Source organism: Gouania willdenowi, chromosome 13 (assembly GCF_900634775.1).
Source record: "Gouania willdenowi chromosome 13, fGouWil2.1, whole genome shotgun sequence".
NCBI classification, from domain to species: domain Eukaryota; kingdom Metazoa; phylum Chordata; class Actinopteri; order Blenniiformes; family Gobiesocidae; genus Gouania; species Gouania willdenowi.
Genome location: NC_041056.1, coordinates 6,718,533 through 6,740,657, shown reverse-complemented (window position 1 = coordinate 6,740,657; position 22,125 = coordinate 6,718,533). Strand labels below are relative to the sequence as shown.

The 22,125-nt window shown below is 38.4% G+C and overlaps 1 protein-coding gene across 5 annotated transcripts; it reads right to left on the bottom strand.

Annotated features, from left to right (window-relative positions):
• Positions 1 to 1,949: 1,949 nt before the first annotated feature.
• On the bottom strand, positions 1,950 to 20,596 carry prdm10 (PR domain containing 10). 5 transcript variants are annotated; one of them, XM_028464994.1, is made up of 23 exons: positions 20,561 to 20,596; positions 18,627 to 18,780; positions 17,631 to 17,792; positions 16,816 to 16,875; positions 16,634 to 16,738; positions 15,283 to 15,445; positions 14,147 to 14,388; positions 13,841 to 14,041; positions 12,657 to 12,729; positions 10,927 to 11,044; positions 10,734 to 10,848; positions 9,740 to 10,006; positions 8,392 to 8,736; positions 7,845 to 8,000; positions 7,597 to 7,776; positions 7,410 to 7,520; positions 6,615 to 6,815; positions 6,399 to 6,533; positions 5,838 to 6,008; positions 4,405 to 4,542; positions 3,772 to 3,955; positions 3,591 to 3,688; positions 1,950 to 2,831 (listed from the first exon to the last, which is right to left on the bottom strand). In XM_028464994.1, the coding sequence occupies exons 2-23, from the start codon at positions 18,696 to 18,698 to the stop codon at positions 2,631 to 2,633; spliced, it is 3,498 nt and encodes a 1,165-aa protein (XP_028320795.1). In that variant the 5' UTR covers positions 18,699 to 18,780; positions 20,561 to 20,596; the 3' UTR covers positions 1,950 to 2,630. The 5 variants fall into 5 exon arrangements, with proteins under 5 accessions (XP_028320795.1, XP_028320798.1, XP_028320796.1 ...); XM_028464997.1 differs by having other exon boundaries at positions 2,631 to 2,831; positions 10,734 to 10,842; XM_028464995.1 differs by having other exon boundaries at positions 2,631 to 2,831; positions 15,283 to 15,439.
• Between the last annotated feature and the right edge of the window lie 1,529 nt (positions 20,597 to 22,125).

Sequence of the window (22,125 nt, the reverse complement as noted above, 5' to 3'; positions counted from 1 at the left end):
GCCACGTGTGGCCCCTGGGCCACCAGTTGTCTGTGTCTTGTCCAGAATGTGTGAATTTTCCCACATTAATTACAACATTAAGGGTTTTGAAGTTGACAAAAACACATGGAACATTTGCCTATAGCGTTTCTGGCAATAGGCGGACTATGTTATTGCATAAGGCCCCATGACTTTAGTGCATTTTTGAAACAGCAAAAAATCATTTTCAATTAATTAAAAAGCGGTATCAATGTCCATTGATAATATTTGTCAGCTTTTATTGAAGCGAACAAACTTTTTTTTTTAGACTTATTTCAGGGTACTTCAAACTGGAATAGTTTTAAAGGGAGAGTCAGACAGTGTCTCACTCAATCATTCACACCTCCTAAACTAAACTCAAATACTCCACATGACTTCTTTTTGTTTGTGCCTATAAATAAAACTTGTGCTCTGAGCTTTTAATGCTCACTGACATTTTTAAATTCCACTCATGTTTGTTCATTGTTGCTGCTCATTTCTATACAATGGCAGAACGCTGACTCATCAGTTCGTCTTCAACAAAGAACAAGTGGTGGTTTGAGAACCACTGATCTACAGTATCTGGGTTATAGCTTTATAAATGTTCCATATTACCCTTGTAATGTCAAAAAAAATCTTTGCGTCATTATAGCGCAAACGTGGGTAACTGGTGGCTGCGGCCCTTGGTCTAATTTTGTGCAGCTTCCCAAAGTAAACACACGTAATGACTAGGGATGTAACGATTAATCGTAAGACAGTTAAAAATCGATTCATAGGTGTCACGGTTGATATCGATACTCTGAAAATTGAATCGCAGTACTTTTTTTAAACAGCAGAGGGCGCCATCTATGTATCCTTCTCTTGTTCAGAAGCGTAGGCAGCGGGCGGAAATGCCTACTACTCTTAAACATGTTCATAAATGATTCCTTAGCCCTTTAGCACCGAAAGAATATCTGTAATATTACGTGAATATCTGTAAAAGTTAAGTTTTTCTATTAGCTCTGTCTGCTAGCATAGCATCTCTTCTTCACTGCTAGAATAACTGCATGCCAACTGGCCACTGGGTTACCAAACAAATAGTTGATGTAAATACAGTGCAATGACTGTTTTTGTCGCTAAGTCCAATTGTTAAGGCACAAAATACATTTTCAGTTGCACTTTTAAAAAGAAAAGTAACTATTATGCAGTTTTGCATTGTTTACTATAGAACCAGAATTTAAATTAATAGGCTTCTTTTTCATTTGTATCATTACTTTATTTATTTCATTTAGGATTTATTTTTAGGTAAACTGCATTGTTTTGAATAGTTTATCAAGGGATTCTTTTGACAATTAAAAAATAAAAGGAAAATAGTACAGTATTTTCTAGTTTTTCCCCCAAAAAATAAAGAAATATTTTTCAGTCATCATTTGTCTACAGTCCCAATTTGTAAAATAAATCGTGAGAGAATCATATCGTGAACCCAGTATCGTGAATCGAATCATATCTGGAGTTGAGTGAATCGTTACATCCCTAGTGATGACTCCAAAATGACGAGAAGTACACAAAAGACCATTAAATCAATATAACACACAATATAGCTTCGAAACAACACAAAAATAACAAAACATACACAAAATGAGCACAGAAACACAAAAAAGGTATACAAAACAAAAATACACAAAAACTGACACAAAACGCAAACTAAAATTCACGAAAGAAAACACAAAACAGCAAATACACATAAGATGAGAAATAATATTGTAAAATTAATAATTACAAAATATTTTTAAATAAAGTTCTCACATCTTTGCTATTGTTTTAGGAGTTGTTTGGCTAATGTTTCCAGGTTTTCTCTCTGCAATGTGTGAACGTTGTTTGTTCTTATCAATCATGTCTAAGCAGCACACACTCCAAAAATAAGTGGGAAATAAATGGGACTAATACCTGAAATCAAGAGCAACAGGTCAGCATTTCATTGGAAGTATTTACTGTGGGAATTCCTTCCTGTTTTCAGTGTCAAACAAATGAACGCGTGTGAAATGGTCAGGACAATAAATTTAAAAATAGTAAAATAACTTACTTTGGGTTCCAGTTGGTTAAAGGAATCATTGACACAGAGTTCCACACGTTCCTTTCACTTCATCTTCCACATTTATAAGTAGAAACTTTTAGTGATCTGCTGAGTTTTTAGTGTTAATCATCAGACTAGATTTACACAATTTACACCAGATTCACTGCTTTTAATTATTACTACTTGTTTGGAATATTCATTGGCTTCTTCATTGCACACAGAACATGTTGAAGTGTAATGCAGTCCAGAAACAATATCACATTTCATGATATGAAATCAGGAAGTCACCGTCATCGTCAGGAAAGTTCAAATCGTCTAAAGTTACCACGTGAAACCCAAACAGTCGAGTGAGAACTTGATTTCTAATCCATTGGATTCAGTCTAGAAAAGTTCAAAATTTTCTTCAGTTTTTCACCGTTTCTCTCACACATGTCATAGCAGCGATGGAAAAAAAAGCTCATTCATGACGTAGAACGCTTAACAGACACATAAAACTGTGCTGTTGGTTTTTTTTCTGGATATACACACGGAGATAATCACGAGCTTCAAAAATAAGGATTAGAGCAGCTGCAGAGCAATGTCATGGCTTAGTGATGTGGACTTCACTGGGGCCGCTGCCATTGGTGGTGGTGGTAATGATGTACTGAGTAGTGGGCTGCTGATTGGCCGGCTGCTGCTGCTGCTGCTGATCCAGATGTTCGGCGTGTGTCTGCGTCGTGCCCGCAGAGACCGACTCCTTGGTTTCCAGCTCCGTCTGACCCTCAGAGATCACGTAGTGCGTCTGTAGGGAGCACAGAAAAGGTTCATGTTTAGCATGGTAAGTTTGCCCTGGGTGCCGCCTGCAGGTTAAAATGGCCGTATAATTACACAACCACAACAAAAATACACAAAATGACTCCAAAAAGGCACAAAATTACACAAAAAAAACTTAAAATGAAAACAAAAACACATAAAGTGACTCCAGGACATACAAAAGGATAATAAATTACACAAAACCACTATAAAAACACACAAAATGACTCAAAAAAGACACAAAAGACCAACGGAAATGCACAAAATGACTCCATAAACACTTGAAATTACAACGAAAACAAACAAAATTACTCCAGACATACAAAAAACATTAAAAGTACACAAAAACACATAATAAAAAAGAGATACATATTGAATCTAAAAACACATAAAATGAAAATAAAATTACTCCTGATAAACAAAATGATGATAAAATTGACACAAAACCACAACAAAAATACACAAAATAATGCCAATAGCACACAAAACGACAAAAAACAAAAAAGAAGGGAAACGATATTAATTGAATCTAAAAATATATTAAAATGGCAACAAAAACACACAAAACCACAATAAAAATACATAGAATGACTCCAAAAACACATAAAACTAGAACAAAAACACATAAAATGGCAACAAAACCAAAACAAAAGTACCGGTACACAAAATGACTCCAAAAAGGCACAAAACACCAACAAAAACAGACCAAACGACTCTATATTCCCTTGTTGTGTGTGCGTTCCCTCACCGTCTTCACTGAGTTGCTGCTGACTGCAGACACAGGCGCGCTGGTCTCAGCGATCACATACTGAGCATGAGGTAAAGCCATCATCTGGATCTCAGAGGCTGCAACACAGGAAACACAGGCAGCACGTGTGAGTAAGGCGGAGGCCGTGATTGGCCGACTGTAGCAGTGCTGTGGATCTCACAGTAGCCGCGGTAGTTCCAGTTCCCGGGAACGTAAGCGTGCTGTACTGCCCCCCCCTGCTGCTGCTGGGAGGCCGTGCTGGTTTGGAGGCTGTGGTTCTGGGCTAAAGTGACGGGGGTCAGCTGGGCGGGGCTGAGCTCCTGATTGGTCTGCTGGGAGGTTGGGCTGAGAGGCTGAGCGCTGACCTGAAAGAAAGAGATTTGTACATTGGCTTATAAAACTTTTCATTAAATATAGTATATAGTACAAACACAGGCAAAATACAAAAAAACAACAAAAAAAAAAAACACAAAATGACTCCAAAAATGCACAAAATTACAGAAAATACACAACATGACAAAGAAAAACTCACAAAACAAAAAGAAATACCCAAAGCATTTCAGAAAAATATACATAATGATTCCAAAAAACATACAGAATTACAAAAAAAATCCACAAAATGACATGGTGACAAAATTTGTTAAAAAAACATAAAAAATCATACATACAAACAAAATGGCTACAAAAATAAAATACAGATGATTACACAAAACATAGAGTATTACACAAAATTAAACCAAATGTAAAAAAAGACAAAACTCTTTGTTCTTTCCTGTGTTAATGCTCAGATTGGTCATTGACCCTCATGTCTCACCTGAGGAGCATCTGGTCCTGCAGCCGACGCCTCCCCCACCTGGATGTGTTGAACCTGGATGGCGTGCTGACTGTAACCATGAGGGTCGTGCAACTGACTCACATCCACCGTCTGGTGCTGAGTGTGTGGAGAGGACGCCTGCAGAACACAGAACACACACACATTTACAGCAGATAAAACCTCTCAATTCAATGGTTTCAATACGTTGGCATTAAACACAGCACAGCCCCATTTTAACTGGTCACAAAACAAAGGACTGTGTAAACTATAACACACATCCTAAATACATCTATTACAAAAATATAGCAAATATGTAGAGAACGTTAAACTTGTTTGTTGGAGGAGATTATTAAGGTAAAAGTTATTCTCTTGTTTAGATAATTGTGTTGTTTGTGGAGCGTTTATCTCAGCAGCTCAATGATTGGAAAACCATGTTCAAGCAATTTTCTGTGAAACTATTGCAAAGTTTTTAATTTTATTTTGCACTGTCTCCAGCTTTTATAATATCAAAACATTAATGAAAATATTACATAGAATAGGGCTGTCAAACTCATTTTAGTTTCAGGGCCAAATACGGACCAGTTTGACCTTAAGTGGGCCACAGATTTTTGGAGGGAAAATAGAGCAAATTCAACATTAATGTGCTCTGGTGTTAAATGATACTGTATATAAATGATAAAGTATGTGAGTATATCAGTCACTGCAGGATCTTTACTTAAATTTCCCTGATTATAGGAATTTTGAAAAATTTCATCAATATATTTGAGAAAAATAATGTTTTTTTTTTTTTGTTTTTTTTTTAACAATTTCAGATTGAATATGACTGCCACAATGGGATATAAGAACTGGAAAACTGAGCTCTGCAAATATTGTGGATTTTAATTGCATGTTTATGTTTGAAGTGGCTGAGATTATCCACAGCTGAATTAGTTGGTAATTTACAAAATGTTTCATAGATTTTCTATCATTTTTACTTTCTCGAGCGGGCCAAATTTGATGATCTAAAGGGCGATATTTGGTCCCCGGGCCTTGACTTTGATATATTGTGGCATAGATAGTGTCAAAAAATAAATAACATATCAATCCAAGTATTTGGCACTGTCTCCCCCTGGTGGCCAATCCCCTCCCCAGAAAAAACAACAGAAAGTGTTCCTGGTATTGGTGAACATTAACTGCCAGCCATTTTCAGAACAGCTACCCCCCCTCACTGCCAGCCATTAAAAGACCCACAGAAGTTGAGACAAAACTTTTTAAGTGCACCGTGTAATTACAATGGGTATCAGACGTGTATTTACGAGGACAGAAATACTGCTGTCAGTCTAACAGGTGCAGCTTTCTGCGGTCGTGTCAAAGTGAAACAAAAAGAGAACGTTCAGTGTGTGTGTGTGTGTGTGTGTGTGTGTGTGTGTGTGTGTGTGTGTGTGTCTACGTACCGGAGCTACCTGCACCACCTGCAGCTGGATGTGTTGCGGCTGGCTCAGGGTTCCTCCTGCCTGGGACACGGGGATGTACTGGATCCTCTGGTAGTCTCCCTGCGCTGTGCGGTAGTCGGTGGTCAGGGTTTGAGAAAGCTCCGTCATGGCCTGAGTCAGCAGATCTGTAGTCTGGAAAAACCAAGAGTCGACACAAACACGATCGCTTTCAAAACATTGTAAAAAAAAGTTGTAGATTTCCTTCACTGATGAATGACAAACTTTTGTTTCCTTTAAATGTAATGACACATTTTAAATACATTTATTAGAAAGTCAAAATTAATTTCTATCGGTTTGGTTAATATTAAAAAACAGAAATTAAGTGTTGGACAACATCGAAATATTTAACAGCAAAAGTAAATATCAAACATCTCCAAATTTTGGCCTTGAATTTATCTAGTCATTTAGATACAAGTTAATGGTCCTGCTACGTCCTATGAAAACTAGGATAAAATATGTGATAAAAATGGTTGTTTAAGAGCTCAAACATCAGCAGAATGAACAACATGAGTGGATTCTTACGGCCTCCGCTGAGCCCCCGTCTGCGACCACAGCTGGAGTGCTGCTGATCACCGCCGCCGTCAGAGGCGTCTGGACGGCGTTGGCCAGCTGGGCAAACTCAGGGTGCTTTTTCCTGATGTGCTGCACCATTTTAGTCTGCGGAACAAAACATGTGCGCAGAAAGCCTGTTAGTGTTGGTTCTGTTCAGTCCAAACATGATGGACTCTGTGCACTCACTTTGCTGCTGTACTGCTTAGCGCAGTGCGGGCAGCAGACTGGAGCCGTGGCAATGGTACCAGTCAGCTGTGTGTGCGTGCTTAGCATGGGGTCGGGTTCACCGGGGGCAGCTGGGCGTAGCTTGCGAATGCTGGGGGGTAACTCAGCGCCCGGGTGGTTCTTCAGGATGTGAGCTTTCCTCTTACTGGCACTCTTATAGATCTTTAAAGGAAATCACAGTTTATTGTTTATGCTAAAGGTGCTAGGATCAGAAGCAGAGGAAACAATACTACGCAGGGTTTTCACCAGGAACTTTTCACATCGTTCGGGGGGGGGGGTCGCTTGGCGAAAGAGCCAGTGCCGCAGGAACAAGTCTTGTCGGGAGATCCGGGAAAACCCCCCTGAAAATTGTGAGCACCAAATTTTGTGAAGTAAAGCTAAAGTTTCATTAATTGTTGTTTTATTTAATTAATTGATTATTTTTGTTTAAATTATGAAGCACACTGTTTATATATGACTGTGATTACGGGTTAAGGTCCAAACATACACAGGCAACATTGGGGCGGCAAAGTAGCTGCAGGGGTCCTTGGGGAGAAGTAATGAAACGGTGAGGTTGATGTATGGGTTTCTCAGTTATGCAGATTAATTAAGTGTGCAACAGTTATTACGATGGTACCGATTAAAAAGGACAAAACAACAGGAAAAAAACCCTATGCTTTTCGACATCATTGCGTAGAGGATCAAAATCACTGCGTCGGGGGCCCCTACGCTCAAACCCTGCGAAGTACTGAGCCTTCTCCTTCAGAAAGAACCAACCTTGTCACAGTACTGGCAGTAGTAGTCCCTGTTAGGCTTTATAATTGGCAGCGTGAGCTCAGGCACGTCATCGATGCGCATCTCTGGGTGACGCTTGGAGAGATGGTTGACCTGCAAACACACACACACACAGTCAAGCTACGTGCACCGAGATCGTAAATCAAACATGAACCTGCAGCCGGCTCACCAGCATCCCTCTGCGTCTGAAGCCCATCATGCACAACCTGCATTTGAACACGAAGCTCTCGAAGTCGGTGGTGGGCATTCTCATTTTGAGCGTTTTGTTGCGATGGATCCTGTCGGCCTTCTTGGCCTCCCTGTCGGGGTTGTGCATGCGCTGCATGTGCTCCCGCAGCTTGTCCTTCCTCTGAACATAGTGAAAAACCAGGTGAGACACTTGCATATTAACCTTAAACTGACCCTTATGTCTCTCACCTTGAACTGTTTGCCACACGTCGAGCACAGGAAGTCTTTGCGGTCGGAGTGACGCAGCATGTGCAGCCGCAGCTTGTCTGGTCGGCAGAAGGCCTTGTCACAGTCTGGACACTGGTAGATCTTCTCTGAATGGAAGCAGCGAATATGCTTCTTCACCTGAGGATGACGAATCAAACATTTACAATATCAGGATCAACTTTAGGCGTAGGGATGGGTACCGAATTCTGTACTTTTTTAGATACCGACCAAAATTATTTCGAAAATATGGCTTTGCTTTTAAAAATGTGCTGCACACTGAGAGCCTGCCGAATTTGTGCATTATTAGAAAAAAACGAAAAATCACACCTTAGTTTTAGCTCAGGGTTTTATTTATTATTTATTATTTTATTAATTACCATTTCTTATCACACAAAAATATCAAAAATTAGTCCCGTTAAGTACCAATAGCGATTCACAGGTACCAAGTATCGGTTAAAATGTGAATGGTACCCATCCCTATTTATGAATGCTGAGAATGTCTGTCTCTGTGTGTGCAGTGTTTTCTGACCTGAATGAAATCAGTGAATTTCTTCTTGCAGGAGGGACAGATGTAGAAGTTGTCCACAACGTGGATCCTGACGTGTTCTTTGAGCAGCTCCAGTCTCTCAAAGTTCTCTGGACACAACAGACAGGCGTAGGTGCGACTCTCCGTGTGAACCAGCAGGTGGTCCTCCAGGGCCGAGTCGCTCAAGAAGCTCTTGCTGCAGATGTGACAGGAGAAGGCGTAGGCGTCGCGCCCGTGCACCCGCAGGTGCTGCTCCAGCTTGTCCTTTTCCCTGAAGGCCTTCCCGCAGTGGGAACACTTGAAGGGTCGGAAGCTCTTCCTGATGAACAGATGCTGCAGCGCTGAGTTCTGGGAAGACACAGACCAAAGTGTCACTGAATCAAAAGACTTTGTATATTTTGTATAACTCACTGATTGTTTTGTATCACACTTATTGTATTGAGGTATGGGGGCAGTGCCAATAAATCATACACAAATCAATTTTTTTGTCTTCTTTTTTAAAATACATGTTAAGGTTATGTTTATTCAGACAAGGTTCAGAAACTTGTCTGAATAAACAAAACCTTAACATAAATTACATTTTTCTTTTACAGAAATGAGCACTGAGAATTATTAGTGGAAGTGGATACAGGGAACAGACAAACCCACTTTTTATACAGCAAAAAATATTAAAATTTCATAATTTGGTAGAAGACAACATTTTAAAAACCATGTATTGAGCTCATTTAAAAATCTTACCCACAAATCTAAAAAAAAAAAAAAAAACACAATTAAGAGAGAAAGTAATTATAACTTGTGAGGAATAAAAAACAGTGACAAAAGAAAGGTGCATTTCAGTTCAGGGGGTCAGACTATGGAACAATCTAAATGATGACATCAAATGATCAAGATCACTTAATATACTTATAAAGAATGTGAAATGTATTATGTTGAAGAAATATGAAACAGAAGTGTAACTGTATTGTTATTTCAATTGAGATGTGACAATGACTGTTTGCAGTTTGCGTTTGTTTAATGTAATACATTTTTTATGGAGGGGGCAGATAGAAGTTTTACTTCTTTCTGCTTCTTTTACATTCATCTTTTGTTCTTTTTTCAATGTGGAGGGCAAATAAATTTGTTTCAATGTCATGCATAAAATAAATAAACAAAATTAAACTTTCAAAAAGACGTCAACAGAACTTGGCGGAAAGTGACAAAAAACAACTCTGCCATCGTCCATCCTGTCCACCTACCTGCACATCCATCTGTGATGGAAGCGCAGATCAAAGAAAGAAGAAACTCACACACACACGTATAAAGCAGAAGATCCACCGCCACAGCAGTGTAAAAAAAGCCTCCGCGCTCTCACCCGGATTCTCTTGGCGCGACGCATGTCATGAGTTGTGAGCTGCGTGTCTGATTGGCTGCTGAGTGCCGGGTCCTCCTTCAGAGGAAAAGGGAGGTCTGCGGTGTTTGTTGATGGTGGAGCATCTGGTTCCTGGATGGGTTCTCCAGCAGGGGGCAGTAGCTGAGTCTCTGTCTCGGGTCCAGACTCCACCTCGGGGTCCAGTTCCACCACCTTCAGGCCGTTGTGAGAGGCATCCAGCTGCTCCTTATCCGTCAGCTCCAGCATCTCCTGATCACAGAAACAAAAAGGAATTCACTTTAAAGACTGATTAATTTAAAGGGGCAGTATTATTAAAAAAAACCTTTATAATGGTTTTGCTACAGTGATATACATCCCTTTAGCCTCATTCAGAGGGCCAAAGTTGAAGTTCTGTTTCCTTCCTCCCTTGTTATTTCACATTTTGTAAAAAGTCAGCTCCAAACGGGCGAGTTGGATTTTTCTCGCATTGTGACGTCACAACATGGAAATTCCTCCTTCCTACAATACTGGCTCCTCCTACTCTACATAACAATGGGAGCTCCTCTCTCTCAAACTACCTCACAGGTTAAACAAACACAGCAACGGCAGGTTGATATTACAGTTAATATATTTAGTTTTGAGTATATAGATAAACCAAAGAGCCATTATATTGCCTCGTATCACCTTTATGGGATGATCTGATGTGTTTTTGACCCAAGGCGACGCAGCGGTTGGACAAAACAATGGACTATCGTCTTAAATGGACTCTGTGGTCTGAAGAGGTGAGGCTGATGAGAAAGCGCCATAGCAGCCCATGTGAGTTTTTGAAACAGCTGATGGTGTGATTATGTGCACAAACAAATCGCTGGCATGGAACTGCACCACTTATTCTTTCCACAAAAACAAAAGTATTTACACAAAGTCCAATGTGTGTCCTTTAACGCAGACCTAATGTTCCACAACATGCGTTCACTTATATTACGGCTGCTACTTTCACCTTTTCCTCGCTGGAAACTGACGCTGCTTCCAAACGAAGGAATTTAGGAGGACGCCCCGGTCTCCTTCCCGTCCCAAACCTCTTCCTTCCTCTGCCTCGTCCTCGACCTCTGGATCTAACACAAAGTGAAACACAGTGAAGTAGATCGACTTTTGCTCTAAGGTCACGGCGGAGCGATGAGAGTCAACTTTACCGTGTCACCGAGTGGATCTTGTCGTCGTGCATGTTGAGATGCTGCTGCAGTTGTTCAGAGCTCACGAAGCGGCGGTTGCACTCATAACAAGGCCAGTTGTGCTCCTGCTCTCGCAGCACTACAGGAACAAGAGTACAGGGTGAGGACTGCCCACTAACATCCCATCACCTACATTTAAACCTCTGTTACAACCTGTAGAAACTTTACACAAGGTTGGGGAGTTTTTTTTCATTAGGTTTAGATTTGCTTTAGGCCTTTTTTGCAGCAGTGCAGACATGGTTGTGTAACAAGAAGCCCTGGTTTATAGTATCTGTGGATGTGCTGCTTACCAAGCTGGGAGCATGAAAGCGTCTAAAGCTTCTTAACTCACTCACTACCAATGATGTAGCTATATGTCATTTCAAATCCAAACGCTCGCTGCCAATGACGTGTATGTATATACGTCAATTGTGTTTTTCAACGGGGGTTGCTAGGAGACAGTGTGACGGAGCTCTCACATGAATATCAGGCTTGTACTATGATGTAGTGACCAACTGGTGCCATGTCGGTGGCAGCAGCGTACCTTTGGATGAGAGATTAGCCGTGATGTGCACCATCAGCGGGGAGAGAGAAGCCAGAGAAAAGGCAGAAAATGGTGCTATGAGAGTTGACTGTGAAGCTCCCAGCAGCTCACAGCACTCGAGCAGAGCATGTGTGGACCCAAGTGGACTATTGAGAGTGTTGCGATCGTGAAAGAAGACAATCAACAACCCGGGCCAAATGCGTTGACTCGACATGTCGGGAATAGGATGGGGGTGGGGTGTGGGGTGGATTGGAGGAAGGTCAAAACACGGTAATGAAACCATCAAACTCTGACCTAGATAGCAAAACAATAACAATTTTGCCATCAAAAGCACAGTCTCAGTGTTGTTTGTGTTGTTTTATAGAAGGAAACCAATGTTGATGTGTCACTAAAGCAATTTAATTTAATTTCAAAGTCTTTGACAGATTTTTTCAGAAAAAGGCTGTTTTCTCAGCTTTTTGCTCAGAAACTGACATTTCGTGTGAAACAACCTATATTTCAACTGCTGATTACGGAAGAACAAAAAAAGCTAGAAACAAAAAAAAAAATCCAATGAAAGTCAAAAGTCTGTTCTTTTAGAATCTAGTTTCAGATTTTACCTTGTCATAGCATAACATATTCTGTCTTTAAAAATCAGTCAAAATGCTCTAAAATGTCAGTGAGGGGGGTAGTTTTTCTGAAAATGGCTGGCATTGAATGAGTTACTAGACGTTAAAGAACATCAGTTCAGACCAATTAATACTACATTAAGCCGTTTTACATAAAACTGGTAGTTTAGGTTTACCACCAACAACAACAACAACAAAGAATCATTTCAAGTTAAACTGTGAGATCAGATTAGGGCTGCACAATTAATAAAATTTTAATCCTGATCACAATTTTGGTTGCCACGATTAAATTAACCTGATCTACATTTTTAATTCTTGGGGTAATTTTTTTATTATAATTCAATTTTAAAGCTTAATTTTGCAAAACTGTAAACTGTAGACATATTGCTTGTGTAAAAGTAGTGTAATAAAATGTTTTCCTAATATGATAAATAATTGTGATTATAATCGTGATTACAATATTGATACAAATAATCGTGATGATAATTTTGGCCATGATCGTGCAGCCCTAGACCATACTCGGACATTTAGGAAAGCAATTATGGAGAGCAGTGACTCACCCTTTCTCTCTTCCTCTGTGACATCGTGGATCTTCTGATTGACAAACTCCGCGTACGACGCCGCGTACCAAACCTGCAAATTATTCATAACGTTGATTTTGGGGTTCACACATTTACCTGTTTTTAAAATAAAAAAATTCTGAATTTTTTTTTGACTTGGTGGAGCATAAAACAGCACAAGTATTAAATAAAGCAAGGAATTATCTGTTACAAGAAAAATATTCAGGAAATGTTTCATGAAAGAGAGGGAGGTTATAACTTAAGAGGAAAATCAAATCTAAAGGTTTGCAGTGTTCGTACAAAGGTGAAAAGTTTCTGAATTACCGTCTGTGGAGTTAAACTGTGGAACAGACTGAGTAATGGATTTAAAATGATTCTCAGCAAAATTCTGTTTAAAAAGAAGCACAAGGAAATGATTCTTCAGAGATACGTTGATATATAAGCAGCACAAGGTGCTCACTTGTTATTTGGAGTAAAATTGTTGCGGGATATGGTACATTATTTGTAAAGGAGGTATAGTGAATGTAAAAATCAATTGTTGCATGGATTCTGTGTGAGTATTATATTGCACTGATTGTTTATTCACATTATAGTTTTCAATTTGTTAGTAAACTGAGACTTTGTCAACATTTAAGTTAGGAAATCTAAAAAAAAATGAGAGGGGTAGGATTAGATAACTTTATATTTTTTACTACTCCTTTTCGTTCATGTAAACTGAGATGCGTGAGAATTTGATGATGCAAGATACGGTTTTGTTTTTATTTTTTCATGTTAATTTATTCTATTACATTTTAAATTGTTTTTAAGTTGTCATTTACATGATCGACATAAATTAAACAAATCAAATCAAATCATCCACTGGTTAAAACCTAAGTTCTGTGGTTCTGCAGGGCATGCTCTTGGTTTGTGGCATGGTTTTAAATATAAAACAATTGTTTTTATTGTGTCAAAGACTCATTTTTAAAACAATACCGTAACTCTATGCTGAATTTGCTTACTTTTCTTCAAAGCGGAGTGCTTTTTGCGCGTTTTTTATTTTTCATAAGCACTTCATGTTGGGTTTATTTTGTGTTTGTGGATAGAAAGTGCTGCTTAACACATTAATAAACACGTCAGTGATGCTTGTGATGTAATGACGCTTCAGTCATGTAGACATGCAGCAGAATGAAGAGATCTCCTCTCACCTTGAGCTCCTGCTTGGGTTGGATGTTCTTAATGGTCGTGTAAAAGATCTCCGAGCCGTACTGATAGGCCACCATGTTCTGCTCCAGGTGATTCTCAGCTGGTCTCACAAACATCATCCAGTTGCAGTTTTCCTCATCGGCCAGGTGGAACCACATGTCGTCAGACTTTTCTCCGTTTTTCTCCGTGTCCAGCATGCAAAGCTAAGATCGTTGGAAACGATAACAGAGCAAACACAACACGTTAATGTCGTCAATTGTGGACGATGATTTAAAAAAAAGACTCGTGTTTAGGTGATGCTGAATTACCTTTAAATGGAAGTAGTGATCTTGCAGCTCACCCTGGGAAACCAGCGGTGCCTCCACAGGGCCGAACTGCGTTCTCTTTGGAATGCGTCGCTTGGAGAACACGCCGCCCAGGAAGCGGTCGACGTAGAGCACCAGCGGTAGACTGGCTCTTGCCTTGGATATCACAGGACGGTTGGGGATGGGGTGGAGCGGCCCGTGCTTCAGACACACAGAGGAATTTGCGCAGTTGCACTCCTCGCACCCTTGATGAGCACAAAAGTTAACAACGTATCAGAAAGCGCGTGTGCTTAAAAACTTTAGGAGACACAGCAAGTAGCAACATTTCATTTTTAAATGAGCAGTATAAGCTGATTTTAAGTGTTAATATTGTTATTTATATTATTATTATTAATATAAATAACACAGTATTGACAAAATAAGATTTAGAAACTTTGACGTTCTTCTTTAATTTTAACGTCCGTTTTTTTTATTCGGGTGAAAATATTCATTTTCGTGTTTTGTTAACCAGGCAACAAGGTGAAAAGTCTTTCAAAAATAAAAGCTCCTTTGTTTAGAAATTATAATGAAACAAAGCTTTTATTATATCTTGTTAAATGTAAATTACATTTCCATTTAAACTGTCGTGTATTTAGTACTGCTCTCCTAGCAACTGATGATTCCAGACAACTTTTTCAGGAAACTTACTGACATGTTTCGACTGCCAACTGTCAAAGCGATCAGCAGATGCCTTTGAGGAAGACTTAAAGAAGAAAATGTCTAAGTAAATTTCCTGAAAAAAGTTGTCTGAATAAATGAAACCATAACATATTACTAGTAACTGATGTTATACTCTAAATTGGCTTGAATAATCCTATGATGGTACAGAGTAACAAAAAAAACAATTGGACTTCAGCCTATTCCTTTTTTGGTCACTATAATAATAAAATAATATATAAAAAAAAATAAATCGAAATAATGCATTCGTTCATTCATTTTACTGCAAACATTAAAAATTGTGGTTATTTACTACTTTTTAAATACAGTTTTTATTATCATCATCATTATTTATGTATTCATGTATTCATTTTAATATTTTTTATAATGAGCACAGACAAAAGCAAAAACCGTTAAATAGAGAAAAGGAGCTTTCCACTCACAGAGGCTGTGAGGGTTAAAGGCCTGACGAGGCTCCCACTCTTCCATCTCTGAGTCTTCATCCTCGTCGGTAATGTCGGTGGAGTCGCTGGCCCCCAGGGGACTGTCGGGAGGGTTGGTGATGTCCGCCACGGACGTCAGCGAGTTGGACACAGACAGCTGCTCCTGTGTGTGACATTGTTACACTCAATTATCTTTAAAAATGCAAAACAAATGTGATATCTGTGTATCATAGGAGCACAAGGTCATACAACACATTGTGCATTGCAATCTTCCAAAATTACTTTCAAACACTAAAATGATTGTTTCACACTTGTTTGAAAACTACTTAGGTGTGTTATGAGAAAATGTCTACACACAAAATAAGAATAAATGAAACCTAAACATGTGTTTTTAACCCAAGCTAAGAGTGAAACGTGGGCCACAGATTTTTAGCTGAAAAATGAGCAATTTCAACATTATGTGCCCTAGTTTGCACCTTCACATATAGATGATAAGCAAAGTATGTAAAGTATCGACAGAATCCAAGCAATAAGTGACAGATATCATTCCCTGCAGAATCTTCAATTCAAATTTCCTTCATTTTGTGAACAATTTTCATTTAATTTGGAGAAAATTTGTGGAAGATTTTAAGGAAAATGTTTGAATTATGAAAAAATTTAGTTCTTTACAACAATTTGAGATTTCAAAGTGTGCCATATGCCACTGTCTTTATTTTAACCCGTGTGTCTGTGTGTGACGAACGAGCTTTGTAAAGGATTGGTGTTTTTTAACTTTGTAAAAGCACTTTGAGCGTCATTCAATGGATGAAAAGAATGATTTGATATTTGATTAAAAATGGCTGCCATCATGTGACATAAGTGTGAGAAAATTGTAAACGCCTTGCAAACATATAGTTTCATTGAATGTGTGTATTTAGAGGAACTGACATCATTTAACCAATGATTAATGTTTTCCTTGTAATATTTACTTTCTCCTGTGGGTCGAATTGAAAGCTCTAAAGCAGGGGTGCCGGACTCCAGTCCTCGAGGGCCAGATTCCTGAGACATTTAGATGTCTCCCTGCTCCAACACACTTCGTTGAAACCAATGTGTTGTCGTCAAGCTCTTCAGAAACATGATGACGAGCCATTCAGTTGATTCAGGTGTGTTGGAGCAGGGAGACATCTAAAAGTCTCAGGAATCCGACCCTCAAGGACTTGAGTCCGGCACCCATGCTCTAAAGGGCTGGATTTGGCCCCTGGACCTTGAGTTTGACACATGAGGTCACAGTGATCCACATGTAAAAATACAATATTGGATAATAAGAAGGATTCTTTATAATCATAATAACATATATAATGTTAAGCCTCACCTGGGAGACCGGCTCCAGGAGTGCTTGAGGAGCATCCGCTACGTTGCTGAGAACATGCAAGTTGGCAGCGTTTATGTTCTGCCCACCGGGTAGCAGCACCGTCACCTGCAAAGGAGAGACGGTCAGTTGTCTTTGAGCTTTTTCACAACATTACAATCACACAAAGTCGCGTGCACACACACCTGCTGGGTGCTGCTGTCCTGCTGAATGTAAGCCACCTGTGGCTGATCGGCAAACACCGTCTGAAAGAACAACAGTCAACAGTAAAGTGTGACTTCTAGGAAAGACTAACAACGTATTACCAAAACACAGCTCTACCTTGGACCTGATATGAAACATATTTTAATCATTCTTAACTACATATGTGTAAGCCATAGAACATGGTTCCCCAGTTGCGTTTAATTAAATTTTATAGAAATTCCATGCTAATTATTTGATCACGTAAATGACAACCTAAAAACTGTTTAAAATCAAATAAATTGTGTTTACATGAAAAAAAGGAGTATTAAGAAGTATAAACTTATCTAAATCTACTCCTTTAATTTTTTCTAGATTTCACACTTTGAAAAGTATAATTCCATCCAAATTCCATCACTTCTTTTTCAGGGTTGCAGGACCAATTGCAATTACAAATCAATTGTTTCAACTCAATTAAAAATAAATTATGATTTAAACAGCAACTGATTTTTCACCCATTGTTGACTTTGAAATTTGTTTTAAATGTAAAGTGCATTATAAATAATAATAATATTCTTATAATTATTAATTACAATTACGATTTTATCATTTATAATTGTCAATTACACGACTACAATTTTGGTTGACCCCAACTCTGGTGTGCACTCCAATAACAGACGTCATCATATTGTAATAGTAGCAGTTATTTGCTCATAGAGTGAGTGACAAACTTCATAAAGCTGGGATCACATAGTAGTTAAATGCAGCTAAATGTGTTGTGATAGTAAACAGTGTTTGAACATGTGAAACACTCCTTTACCTGAGAGCCATCCGCAGGGTGTATGTAGACCAAAGTGTGCTCAGCAGACTCCACCGAGGTGTAGGAGTTACCGTCAGCTGTATAAACCACCTGCTGCTGCGTCCTGTCCGCCTGATCCCCGCTGTACACTATCTGTGCCAACGCGCCCCCTTCAAAATGTACCTGGAATACAGGATGCCACAAAACAGGGTCACGGAATATTAATATTCCTCAAAAATGTGCCAAAATAGATTACAACACACCTCCCTGATAATGAAAGAGTTAAGTATGTAGGTAGGTTGGTATATACCAGAAAGAAGCAAGTGGCTAACTTTATGCAGTTCACAAAACAAATATTTTGTTATTTTGTGTATTTTGTTGTGAATTTTTGTTTTTTCTTGTCAGTTTGTGTGTTTTTCTTGTAATTTTGTGTATGTTTCTTATCATTTTGTGTATGTTTCTTGTCATTTTGTGTATTTTTGTCATTTTGTGTATTTTTATTGTCATTTTGTGTGTTTTTATTGTCATTTTCTTGTTATTCAGTGTAGTTTTATCATTTTGTGTATTTTTTGTCATTTTGTGTAATTTTATTGTCATTTTGTGTGTTTTTATTGCCCTTTTCTTGTTATTTAGTGTAGTTTTCTTATCATTTTGTGTATTTTTTGTCATTTTCTGTTTTTGTTGTCATTTTGTGTATTTATCTGTCATTTCGTATAGTTTTCTTGTCAATTTGTGTAGTTCTCTGTTATTTTGTGTATTTTTCTTGTCATTTTGTGTGTTTTTGTCGTCATTTTGTGTATTTTTCGAGTGATTTTATCTCACTGCATCAACTGCTCTCACCCTCTGATGCCATGGAGGTTTTATTACCTGATGTTTGTTATTGAAAAGTATATAAAGCACCAATTGCCATTTTTAAATAACTTAAACATGTCAGGTACTTTTTTTTATTTTTGTGTGTTCTTTTTTAGATAAGTTGTGATGAATTGTTGAACTTATTGAGCTTGCTGGCTGGCAGACCTGCGTGGCGTTGCTGGAATCATTGTCCGTGCTCTGATTCCACACGGTTGAAGCTTCCTGCTTTGTCTCCATAGCAGCAAAGTGCAGCGCCAGCCACCAGGCCTGTTGGCAAACACTGCTCACTGCTGTCCTGAGGCAGCCAGGGTGGGGACGCCTGCAACGCACACACATAATAACAGGATCAATGGATCTAATCACTGGAGTCAGAGAGGTTGAGTTTATTGAGCTCTTGTCTCACCTTCATCGGTGTTTATATGTTTATGGATCTTTGCTGAGCAGTACAAGCTACAAAGACGCAGCAGAGTACAGTAGAGAAGCTTTCTTATGCTGGTTGTAATTTTGTCTAAATTTTTCTCAAAGAAATTGGGTTTGTGATACACTGGATTTAACAAAAGCTTCTAAATTCTGATAATTGCGTGTATGAACTATTTTTTTATAATAATACAAACCCATCCCATAAATGCCCTTTAGATGATTGATTTAAAGCTGAATCCACACGTGCCTCCTTTCCTCTGATAAGTTGTGAGATCGTTCTCCCTGATTTGTTATGATTTTTGGCAATCTATAAAACTCCAAATGTGTCACACTGTTTGACCGATTGGTACAGCCAAAAACACGGCAATAGTTCACCATTTCGTCTCGAAATTCGGGATTTTCTTGTCTGCGTGCTGTTTGTAGACCTGATGCTTTATCTCCAAAATGGCGACTTCCAGCGCAGTGAAAACCCTCTATAGATAGGCCTGTACAGTATTGTTTAATGCATGAGTGGGTCAAGTTAAACATTGGATTTTTTTATTTTATATTGTGCATTGTTGGAATGTCAGTGCCAAATAAATATTTTTATATTTTTAATTGATTTATTCTTTCAAGCATTAATATGAATTTATACAATTGCAATGTTTTAATTTGAGTGAGATAAATGCAATGAGACTAATATTTTGTATATCAATTTATTTCAGTGTTTCGGCCTTAGTTTTCTCATTCTGTTTTGGGCGATTTTTGGGAAGCACATTAAGTGCCTTCTTCTTCTTCGTGCCAAATAAACGTAGATTGTTGATAAGGAATAATAAATAAACCGTTGTGCAGGTGGACCTCATCAGCCATTTCTACACGGAGTGACGCTGCAGTTAATTTGTAGCTTGGATTTTCAGGTTAAATCTACATAAAGTCACAGGATTTACAATGACAAACACTTGGAGAAAAAAAAAATGAACACGCGTTTCCAGTGTTTGGTTTCACATTCACAGACCCGCCACTTAAAAACTCTGCGGGGGTAAAAATGTGGGAAAACACGACTGACTATCATGGCCGCCGGTGGACTCTAAAAGCGTAAAAAAACACCTCCATAACAACACATACACAACGCAGAATAAACACGACTCGTTAAAGATTACGGACAGTAAATATTTTAATCAAAAATTAACACGATTCCCCCCCTATTTTAACCCCGCAGGTTCTCGGTCCCAACTGGACCATACCACACTAACCCGGGCGATTCCCCGCAATGCAACATCACACTAACGGATACACAGTCCTTCACGAGGGCCTTGCATGGAGACTAATAATGTCCTGGAAACCTGTTTAGCACAGGCAGCAATTTGTGATATTTAACATTAGCATCTACGCTTTAATAGAAACCCGTTCTGTTTTGAGTAAACCCACCCGTCCCCCATTTCTAGTTGAGTCCAGCCCTTCCAGTCTGCCCTGAACAAGGAAGACCGGGCTCCATTTTGGGTGGGACTAACAACAACGGCGACATTTCTTAGAGACACGCCGTAAATAAATAGATTTTCTAGCGATACGAATACACCAAAACGAACATGACGTCCATCGACACAATCATCAAGACTGGATATCATGCAAGCTACGGGACTAGTAGTCCATTAGCCCTCCGTTTATGTTGAAATTGGGGAAAACGTACAGGGTGTTCTTACCTCAGAATGGTAGCTGCAGAGATGGCCGCATAGCATATATTAACATAATCTGCCTAGCAACACGCTAGAGCGCATCTTCTCATTGGTTCTTTGACGATTTGCGATTAACGTTACACACGATATTACAACGCTTTTCCACCATAACACTATTTTAACTATTCAATATATTTTTGTTTGTTTGTTATCATTAATGTTAATATCAATATTTGGTCGATTACAACATACTTTTTCAATTTTAGTCGTTCCGATTTCAACCAATCAGAAAAATCACTCGTAGCTGCTGTCCAATTAGATTGCTGCTTTTTACTTTCATTTTGCACGTTTGTTAAAAAAAAACAAAAAACAAAACAAATAAAAATAAAAGAAGAAAAAGAATCCCTTTACAAATAATTTCATTTTAATAGATACATTAACCTTGTGTCCAATAAAATAATAAAAAAAAATGTACTGATTATTCAAATTATCCTGTTAGTGGCATAAATGAATAACAAAAACAAAAAATATCCAGTTGTTAATTCTAAACAGAGTAAATAAAAACATAAATACACAAAATGACACAAAAGAGAACAAACATTTATAGAGTCACAGAAAAACCCTCAAAACGACAACAAAAATATACAAATATGACAGGGGGAAAAAAACAAACTAAACAACAAAAATGACAGGAAAATACAAATGAGTAATGCTCAGATCTATCGTTATCCACGTTTATGGCCTTGCTATTTGCTCTACAATAAGAACAAACTTGTTAACAAACAATATAGCAGTGTTTACCACTTGTAAGAGGTAGGGCTAAATTAAAATTTAAAAAATACCGCCTGAATCAGTGCAACATCTCTACAGATTTAAAGAGAGATTCATTTTGAATTCACAGTAATTTAGTAGTTTTCTCTGTGTTTCCCCTGATGTGTAGTTGGTTGGTGCTTCCAATAAAAATTGTAAAATATTTTGAAATAGTAATTAATGCAATTAAAATGTTTTCAAATATAAAGTACTACAATACCTCAACGAGACCACCAGAGGGAGACAAGTAACCACGCGTATATGTATTTTTGTGACAATTTGGCAATACCTTATGTCAGGGGTTCTCAACCTTGGGGTCAGGACCCCATTTGCAGTCGCGAGACACTGAGAGGGGGTCGCCAGATACCTTCAAAAAGTTAAGAATATTTCTTTAAACAATTTGAGCCCATTTTTGCTTATTTTTACCCTTTCTCCACAACTACACCAAACTTGTCGTATTGTAATCTCTTTTCATCATCTTTTCTTGCCACATTTTTTGTCACATATGTTGACCCAATATTATCAGTTTTAACCTCTTTTCACAATATTTCATGTTTATTTTTGTTTACCAACTTAACCACGTTCACGATTTGTCCTGCCCATTATTTGCCAGTTTAAACTAATTGTTCTTATTTTTAAATTATATAACACCCACCCCCCTCTTTTCTGCCACTTTTAAGCCAATATTGATACTTCGAACTCTTTTTACAACTTTTTCTGTCCGTTCTTGGCCAGTTTTGATGGTCTTTAAAATCCCATTTCGCCACCTTTTTCACCATTTT

Excerpts from the sequence above, each read along its gene's own strand:
- prdm10 (XM_028464994.1), bottom strand. The coding sequence starts at position 18,698 with ATGGAGACAAAGCAGGAAGCTTCAACCGTGTGGAATCAGAGCACGGAC. Across the intron at positions 6,534-6,614 it reads CTAAGCAGTACAGCAGCAAA|ACTAAAATGGTGCAGCACAT; the intron begins GTGAGTGCACAG and ends TTTGTTCCGCAG. Across the intron at positions 4,543-5,837 it reads AGGTGGTGCAGGTAGCTCCG|GCGTCCTCTCCACACACTCA; the intron begins GTACGTAGACAC and ends TGTGTTCTGCAG.